Raw genomic sequence first — 9,665 nt, 5'->3', positions numbered from 1 at the left:
CAATATCTGGAACTTTCTTCATTCCCCCCCTCTCCTTTCCCCGCTCTGCCTGGTAAACACGTTGTGCGGCGTTTATTTTGATTTTATTTCCTATTTCAACAAGTGACTTGAAAATAAAATACGTTATCCGACGAGGACGCATTCAAGAATTCTAAGTGGCTTTTAAAGCGCTTGAAAAATGGAAGGAAAACGGGTCTCTTTATGTCTTGGTTTATTTTGGTGTGTGTGTGTTAAATCTTTATTAATAATAATTATTGTCTTTCTTTCTCTGCAAGTCGATACAGGGAAGGAATGAAGTAGCAGCGAGAAGCTTGAGCGCCGAAGTCCTTACGAGGCGCTACTACCTTTGGGCCCAATTTAGAGGGAAGTTCTCCTGCGCAGTTCTCCCTCCGTCTTCGGAGGAAATGCGCTGGAGCTGTGGGGGGACCCGGGTCATTGCATCGGGGCTTGCGCAGGAGAACTTCTCCTTGGCGAGAGCCGGGTTTTGAAACCGGCCTGCCTAGGTTTGGTTTCCTCTTTCCCGGCGCGCTCTTTTACACCATCCAAGTCAAGAACGAAGACAGTCTCTCCCCGCTTCTTTCAATTGGAGAGTTTTAACTGGTCTGCATACGCAAAGAGGCCGAGATTGTGCTCTGGGCTATACTTTCCTGTGCACAATTCGGACTTACACCCAAGTAGACCATCGTAGGCTGGCGATGCAACTTGGGTTCCATCGCCATCTCCAGCAGAGTTTTTCGCATATCTTTTAAATGCGCAAAACGTAAACACCCGCACGCTTCCAAATATTTTATAATTTTTTTGTGGAGAAACCATCCCAATCTCTGAAGTTAAGAATAATACTAGTAATTTAAGGCAGCCTTTTGAACCACAGTTCGCTGCAAAGGGCCCGCTGCCTTGAATGCTGCGGGCAGGTCAAGCAAGGGCCATCCTCGGGCATTTCCTACGATGCAGCAAAAGCCCTCTAATAATTTCTAGGGCCTGAGGGAAGGGAAGGATCCGGGCCAGAAAGGGATTCTTGGGATATAACCCTGGGAACGCATAGCAGGAAGCATGTAAGCTGGATTTGCTTTTGAGTAAACATGCAGAAGAAAGATGCCCTGTTTACTTGGCGATCGGAAAGTGAAATCTCTATGATCCTCAACTTGGCCCGCGCCTGCCACGCCAAGCTAAACCTGACCCTTACTGGCCTCCACTGAAAGCAGTGGGGCTTCAGGGAGTCGAGACTGGCTTGTTCCCTCGACTGGGTCCCGAGTTCTGTTAGCTGGCTCAGGAGTCAGTCGGTGGAGGAGCGTTGCTGCGAATTACACCGGTGAAAGCAAGTTCAGATCATGTCTTTTTAGGCTGTGGCTTTTACCGCTCTCTAGATGCGCAGCCGGTGAGGCCATACAAATAAAATCAGAAGCGGGCAGCTGGACCTAAGAGGCTGTATCATTTATTTCCAGAGTTGCTTATCTCCCCTTTCCCACCACCCACAGTCCAGAAAGCAAATCACTCCGGGTGGAGGCGAAGGGGAGGGGAGAGGCACAAATCCCAGGATCACTTGTCAGTCAGGTGGAAGGCTGTCACTCGAGAGGAGCAGGGATGAAAATACACACAAGCGGCCCATTTCGGTCCTGCAAAAGCGGCTCCCTGTGTTGGAGCAACATTTGCAGAGATGGCGGGAGACGTTTGCGGGGGCTTAGAGAAATCACTCCTCTCTATAGACACACAATTCAGTCAGCTCCCCACCCAAATAAACCCGCCTCACCCACATTATCCCCCTACCAGCCCCCTTTTATATATATATATAAAAGGTTGCTTAGAAATCCGAAAAGCACCCTCGATTCCTCTGTCTCTTTTTCTCTCAAAAGGAAATGTTTCAGGATCACGCCAACCCTTCCATTTCCCTTTCAACCGCCCTGCTAATCATAATAATTAGCGCTCCCCTAATGAAGCGGGAACAGAAGGCACCTTCCAAAGTGGGCGAGACGTTTTCACCCGTCTGTTGAAAACAGCGACAACAAAAACACCCAGAAGCGCCATTCACCTCTCCATCCATCCATCTCTCCCGAGGGGAGCGCGCGCCTGGTCCTCGCTCGGCCTGCTGAAACGGACTTTGCCCAAACTGGCCAAGCATTCAGAGCCTGAAACTGACTGGCTGCCTTGTATTTGACAAGAGCAACAGCTTGAAAGTGGCGCACTTTAATTCACTTTACAGTGCTCACAGTTGCCCGAAAGGGAGAGCTTTAAGCAAGCCCACCAATTGTTCCTTACGCTGCATTATTATTATTATTATTATTATTATTATTATTATTATTATTATTATTATTATTATTCCTTCCCTGGCAATGCTTCTTTTGACAAAGTCCAAACCCGGGGGGAGTTTTCCTTTGCGGAGCGGGGGGGCGAGAATGCGTGCAGAGCCGAGTGGCGATTCTTTGTTTTGCCAATGAATGGCGAGGGACTCGCGAGCAGGAAATTACGTGTGTGGCCGCCAGTCCATTTGAAATCGCTCCTTTCCCTTCCTCGCCTGGCTCTTTATCCCCAGCTCGCTCTGCTTCCCTCCTCCCCCCCCCCCCGCCACTCAGAGGAACATTAAAGTGCCAGGGACGGAATGTGTATGCGTGTAGAATGGGGGGGGGGGGGAGAGAAGGATTTCCTTTCTTCAACAAATAAATGGGAATTGGGAATAGGAAAAAACAACAACAACCAAGCGGTGGATGGAGAGGAATTATGGATTGTCTCCTTGCCTCCTTCCCTCTTCTTTTTCTTCCTCCTCCTCCTCCTCTTCAGCGCCGGATCCCTCCCACCTCCCCACCCCCACCCTCCTCTGCCCGCCCCCGCACGCCGAAATTCTCTCCACCCACGTTGCCAAAGACGCATCGATCTCCCATCCGCGGAAGGTCCAACCTGGAAGGATGTGAAGTGCAGGGGGGTGGGGGAGAAGCCGGAGGGAGGGGGAGGGAGAGGGAGAGAGGGAGGGCTCGCTTAGCTGCGCTCGCGCCTCTCGCGCCTGGTCCTCCTTTTCTGCCTTTGCTCATCAGAGGGAGACGGAGGGAGAGAAAGAGAAAGAGGGAGAGGGAGAGAGAGAGAGAGAGAGGAAGGCAAGAGAGGGATGGAACCGGGCGGCAGGGAAGCTCTCGCCAGCAGGCCGGACCGGTGAAGTTTGGCCGGGGCTGCCGAGCCGAGGGGCAGCGGCAGTTCCAATGGGGGTGGGGGCAGCTCAGGAGCCTGGATCCGAGCGGGGAAAGTTTTTAACTCTTCGCCTGCCCGATTGACATCCTTTGGCTCCGCACCTTTCCTAAAGGAGAGCATTCCCGGGAAAGCAGCTTGGAAAAGGAAGAAATCAGTCGAGGCGAGGGGTTTCTGGACACCTCAAGACGGGGAAAACTGGGGGGCAGATCCGCCTCCCAGCACCATGCTGCTGCTGCCGCCGGCCTGGGTCGCCTGGCTGGGCTTCCCGGCCCCCGATTGCTGACCCTCCACTTTCGGGGAGCGCAAACGGGAGGCAGCAAGAGGAGCGGGGGAAAGTGGAGGGGGCAGCCGGCGGATGTTCCATCCCCGGGCCGGGGCGCCCCCAGGCATGAGCGATGGGGGGAGCGAGGCTGGCCGACGCGCCCTCCTCCTGGGGGACCCCGGCGGCGCCCCGGAGCGAGCCCGGGACAAGGAGGCGCGCGCAGCCGCGCTGGAGAGCGCAAAGTTGCGCGGAGGGGCTCCTGGAGGAGGAGGAGGAGGAATCAAGGACCTGACGGCGGGGACCTCGGCTGCCAGCCCCGGCTCCTCCAAGGAGTGCGCCCCGGAGACGGAGAGCCAGCCCTCGGCGGGCGAGGCGGACTACTGCCGCCGGATCCTGGTGCGAGGTAAGGGAAAGGCTCCCCCGAGTCGCGGAGGGGCGCGCGGCGGCTCTTGTACCCCGGCCTTCCATCCGATCCCAAACCCAACTCCTTCGACCAAAACGCACACCTGCTGCATGTATCCCGACCCACCCACCGCGCGGTCAAGATCTGCCTCCCCCTTCTCCACATCTGTCGCCAAAGTCCGGCTCCAGAGACTTCTTCACCCAACCCCACGTTGGACCCTTTTTGCACGCTTCCTGCTCCACCTGTTCTTTGGGGGGGGGGCATTTTAAAAACCAGAACACCTCTGTCTTTCTGCAAAGATGCGCGCCAATCCTACCATCGCCCTCCAGTCACACTCTGCCCCCCATTCCTTCTCCCTCTGCCCCTCTCTAAACGCTTCCTGCCCTTTCCCCCTAGTTTTCCAGACCCCAAACCCCGCTGTGCCTTCGCTTCTCCTTGCCCCAGCCTGCGCCGGGTCCCTCTCTGCTGCCAGTCTCCTTCGCCCTCTTGAGACCCGGCCGGGTCTCGGCTGCCCAGTTCACTGTCTCCAACCGTGGCTGGCCTGCAATTGTGTCCTCCCACCGCCCAGCCAGCCAGCCAGCCAGCCATCATCTCCCTTCCCCCTCAGCATCTCACCCTCCTTGAACGCTTTCCCTGCTCCAAAAAAGCGGCCCTCCTCTCCCCCCATGTATCCCTACTTCCCATCACATCCCTCCCCAAATCTGGCCCCATATGCTCCTTTCCAGGACCCTGCCGATGGAGCGAGGAAGGGGCACAGCTAGCGACAGGGGCCCGATCGCATGGTTACTGCTAAGGGCGCGAGTGGGGGGCTGATTTGGGCTGGAGGTTTTCTCCGTCGCGGGTGGGGGGAGGTTGGGACATTCCATGCAGGCAATGGCACGGGGGTGGCATTTGCAACAGAAGCAGCAGATGGAGGTGATTTTTATTAAGGGAATCGGTCTTGCCCTCGTCTCTTTTTCTCTCCCCGGACCTGACCCCTTCCCCCGGAGCTGCCCGTCTTTGGGGGGCAACGCGTGTGCGCGCGTGATAATAATTCCAGGTGGCTGCCTTGGCTGGCAAGCTGTTGTCGCAGGAAAACAGCGTCACTGCAGCACCAGCAAGTCAAAAGCTATTTTCTCCCCGCTTCTCTCTCTCGCACACACATCCTGCACTGAGCTCTTGGAAGGAAGGCAGAGGCTGAAAACCTTCCCCTGGGTTCCCTCTGCTCGTGACCCTCCCCGGCTCTGCCCGCTAAAAAAGGAGCTCAACCCTTTGCCCGAGTCTTTCGAGGATGGGGACGGGACCCCACAGAAAGGGGGCTGCGCAAGGGGGCGGGGGGGAGAGACCCTTTCACTGGAATCCAAGCCTGAGATTCCAAGCTGTAAATGCTTCCCCGTTTCGAAGGCCGAATTATTACCCTGTAGACGCACAGCAGACTGAACCCAAAGGCAGCACAAAGAATATTCTCTCAGTTCAGAGCTGGTTTTGCTGAAGATGGCAGTAGCAGTTATGCAGGACTAGAAGAGTCACACAGCCAGCAATTTCTCTCTCCCGATTATCTTTCAATCTGTCGGGCTTGGGTGTGGGTGTGGGTGTGGGTGTGGGTGTGGGTGGGTGTGTAGATCCTAAAAACTATGGCAATCTTCATTAGATGCACGCCATAAATCATAAATCTCTGTCTTGGTTTGGCTTGTTTCCCCCCCATTCTTTCTCTCGTTTTGCCCCGTTGCTTATCAGGTATCCTTGTTATGAGATTTAGTCTGGAGGCGCGTGAATCTATTTCTCACAAACACAACATTTCAGCTACAATTGCTATATTTTTTACTCGATTGACCCGTCCTCTTTTTCCGCCCGCCCGAATCTAATTATTTCCGTTTCGTGACGTTTCGTTGTTTTCCTCCTCCGTTGCGTTTCGTGATGATAGATAGATGAGTTGTTGTTGTTGCTTGTCGAGGATCTAGGGACGCCTCTCGCCCACATTTGCGCTCAAAGCAGGTGGACAAAATTAAATAAAAGGAATCGCGGATAATAACTGAGAAATGCGTCCATGCAACTTCTTGCTTTTCTTCCGAGGCCTTTGGAGACTCTCGGAAAGAAATCTCGGGCGGGCTGCAGGCCTTGCGCCTGGCGAGGGCCGGCTGGTGATTTCTACAGCAGGGTCCGGATCCTCTCTGGAGCTGGCCGGTTGCTCTTTGCAAAAAACACCCCAAAGGGCTGCGGTGGCGGAGGAGCCCTAGCCAAGATGCATTCCCAAGAGAGCAGGGAGGGAGGATAGGAAAAGGAAGGAAAGTCAAGGGCCGAGAAAGCCCTCCTTGTCTGCTGGGCCTGCAAAACCACGGCCCTTCATTGTTTGAGTTACTGCCGGGTTTTGCGCCCTAGAGACATCAGTCCTTCCACGTACATGCACACGCCACACACAACTGCTTATCTCCTTTTGCAACGAGGCCTTCCCAACGAAACCTCAAAATATTTGAAGCGAATAGGCGTATTCTCCTTGCAAAGATTTTAAATATATTTTTGCAACGGCGGGAGCGAAAAGATCGGAGACCTGCCTAAAGTGGCGACCGCCCCTGTGTCCCTCTCAAGCTCGCCCACAACCCCTAAGTCTTTCGGGCACCCACCCAAATTGAAGAGGAGGAACAGGCGGGAGAGGCTTGAATTCTGCAGATTTGAATTGTGTGCATGTGTGTGTGTTGAAATATAATTTGCCCCTGAGAGACTGGCACGAAGCCTGGGCCTAAACGGCGAATATTTGCAGAAAATCTCACAGGAGGAGAAAGAGAAATCTGGGCATTTCTGCTTCCTGGGTCCTGCCTATCCCTTGTTCTCCCGTCGCCGTCTGGCCCACCCCGCGAAGCCCCCAGCCATCTTTTTTCCATGCCGCCCTCGCTCTCATCCGTTTCTCTTTCCGTTTCCCCAGCTTAGCCCCGAAGCCTGCGCGAATTCAAGGTGGTTTTTTTAGAAAGATTTCCGCGTCACCGTCTCTTTCTCCGTCCTCCTCGCCTGCTTGCTGGGAATATATGGCTGATGCGTGTTAGAATTGGCGGATAGATGGAAGGATGGCTAGATAACCGTAGAGCCATAGGTCTGAAGGCAAGTACTGTGCGTTTGTACACACCGCCGAGTCACTCTCGATGGTCAAACAGGACGGATCCACGCGGCCGTGCAAACTCCCTGACATTTGCACGGAGAAAATTGCAAAGAACAGAACAAAAACCGTGTCGCGTTCCAGAGCCACTGCGAGAGGAATGTGCATTATTTGTTTGAAATAAGTGATTGATTTAAATTCACATGCACACACATATGGAAATAAATTTAAGAGGCAATAGAGAGAGAGGCTCGCTTTTACCCCGAGGCCTGGCCATTTGGCACGCTTTGTTCGCAGTTATTTTCAATGGGAATTGAAATCAACTTGGATCCAGATCACCTCAAATGGGTGATGGGATCTGGTCAGAAGGGGCAAGATTCAGTCGGATCGCCCAGGCACTTGGGATAGTTTCGTTGGTTTCGGTGGGAGAGTCGAGTGTCTCCTATCGAAATCTACGCGAAGGCGCTTACTTTGGGGCTGGATCGTGCCCTGCTTTGGTTAGGCAGCTTCCAGTGCAATTCTGCACGTGTCTACTCAGAAGTAAGTCCCATCGTTTCCCGTTGGGCTCTTTACCCTCAGGAAAGCGTGTGCAGGACTGCAGCCTTCGCGTTATCTAACCCTGCAGTGTGCGGTGGCTTTGGCCAAAGATTTGTTCCACTGATGATTTTTTTTATTTGTTCCACTGATGATTTTATTGGGTTTTTAAAAAAGTAGGGTTCGTATATTTGTACGCGTTGCTCACCTAAGAAAGCAGAAAGGGTGAGGGAAATGGCAGGGGTTTGAGTTGACCTTCGCTGTCATTTGAGGACACAATCGAGGCTAAGAAAACAGCTTTGAAAGTCATATTGATTCCAGGGCACCAATCCACCGGGAAGGTCTCCTGCGCCAGAACCGGTGGAAGTAACTGCGCTTGTCTGTGCAGGAGATCTTCCGCGCTGACCTGCCCAGAGTTAACGCTCGGATCCCTTACACAGGAGAAACAGAGAGGAAATCTGGTCAGTAGAGCAGGCCTTGCTCAGTTATAAAATATAGCTGGTTGCGCAAGGGGTGTGTGTTTGATTGTGTGTGTGTGTGTGTGTATATGTAAGCCTCCCTTGCACCTTCCCCTTCCCTCAATTTCGCTCTCCACCTACATGTACGACCATTTGCGAGAGACAGTTGTGTAACCTAACCTCTTAGGCCCATGATCTTTTTATGTAAGTTGCATTAAAACGCGCGCGCACATCCTCCTCCCTGAGGTCCCTGAGTCTCGCTCACCTCTGTTTTCCCCTAACGCGGAGGCACCCCTCAATTTTCTTCTCTAGAAAAATGCCCACCAAATACGAAACCAACCTTCCTTCTTTCTCTAAGGCTTCCTCTTTTAGTTCCTCCCTTCCCTCTCTGAAAGACCCTTGTTTAAAAGTCACCACACGTCCCCTGTTTCTTTTCCTACTGACAGAGAACAGTAATGATGATGATTCAGTAATAACAATACAATACAGTCGTAATAATACAGTAATAATAGTGTTATGTATATGCCGCCCATCTGACTGGGTTGCCCCAGCCACACCGGGAAGCTTCCAACACACATATATTCTGAGTAGGACCCCCACTCTCCCTCCCCCGACTTGGTCAACAGATGACCTGCTTCTGAGGGCGTCTGGCCTGGCTCTGGCATCACACACAAGGCGGGGGGGGGGCGGGGGCGGCGGAACAAGCCAAGGAGGCCTCTTGTATGTTTCGGTTTCATCATGTCAATTTCGCCCTAGGACCTTATGGGGAGGTGGGTTTTGTTTAGTTTCCGCGAGGCACATGGCTTTGTGTAAGCGCAGATCTCAAATTTTGCATCTTGCGGGGGCGGGCTGCTGCTGCTGCAGGGAATTTAGGGCGGGGAGGAAAGGGGACCCGAGTTTGTGTGTGCGCGCGCGTGCGCGTGCGTGTGTGTTTGTGTGTGTTTGCGTGCCTACGTGTGTGGAACTGGAGTGTGTTCCAGGGTTTGGCCTTATTTTAAAGCTGACGTTTGGAGAATGCACCGGATACCTTGAGAGAAGCCGGGGTCATCCCGAGGGCACCGGGACGCTTATACTACAAGCTCCTGCGCTCCCTTGCCAAACACTTTAGCAAGCAAAAGCCTGGACGCTGGTTGGGCTGGGACGTGCCTCATCAGATCCTAATCAGCCTGGCTTGAAACTAAGTTATCGAGACAGATTAGGCCGGTAGGTGGGTCGGTAGGTAGGCAGGCTGATTACTGCACAGTGGAATTAGAGGGGGAAACGAGGGTCTCATTGGTAGCTAGAATCCGCACCGGGCAAGCGGTACAGGCCGCAAAAGAGCCGGGCGGCGCTAAGTACTTCCAAGTCACATTGATTTAAATGAGAGGGTTAAGCGCGCGTTGAAATCCCACCCGTGGAAAGCGCTGAGCTCTGGATGGATCGGGCCCAGTGCTCGCTTGCCAGCAAAGCCAAGTGCATTCGCCTACTTTCCTTGCCTACAACACGCCCCCCTCCCCCCCCAGGACATGAGATGAGGTTTTATTTCTGCTCAAATTGTGTGCTATCTAAAATCCTGCCGTGTGTAAACAGATCGGTGATTTATTTGCAAATATCTAACACTGCCTTGGCGAGGTTTTGGGTGGGGGACACACGACTTATTTAATTTATATATAATTTATAGAGGACCCGTCCTATATCCACTGGCGTAAACCGCTTACAGTTCATAACTTTAATATGTGATTTAAAAAATAATAATGATAAAATGGAAATATTTAGGCCTTTTAAAAT

The 9,665-nt window shown here is 53.0% G+C and overlaps 1 protein-coding gene across 1 annotated transcript in view; it reads left to right on the top strand.

The window, feature by feature from the left end:
* Positions 1-2,965: 2,965 nt before the first annotated feature.
* The window catches only part of VAX2 (ventral anterior homeobox 2), a 58,585-nt gene continuing 51,885 nt past the window's right edge, over positions 2,966-9,665 (top strand). Inside the window, exon 1 of the mRNA XM_028744470.2 lies at positions 2,966-3,839. Within this exon, the coding sequence (XP_028600303.2) occupies positions 3,530-3,839 (310 nt within the window). The 5' untranslated portion in view covers positions 2,966-3,529. The remainder of the gene's footprint in view (positions 3,840-9,665) is intronic.

Source organism: Podarcis muralis, chromosome 9 (assembly GCF_964188315.1).
Source record: "Podarcis muralis chromosome 9, rPodMur119.hap1.1, whole genome shotgun sequence".
NCBI lineage: Eukaryota > Metazoa > Chordata > Lepidosauria > Squamata > Lacertidae > Podarcis > Podarcis muralis.
The sequence above is the reverse complement of the archived record's forward strand: the minus strand, read 5'-3'. Positions and strand labels throughout refer to the sequence as shown.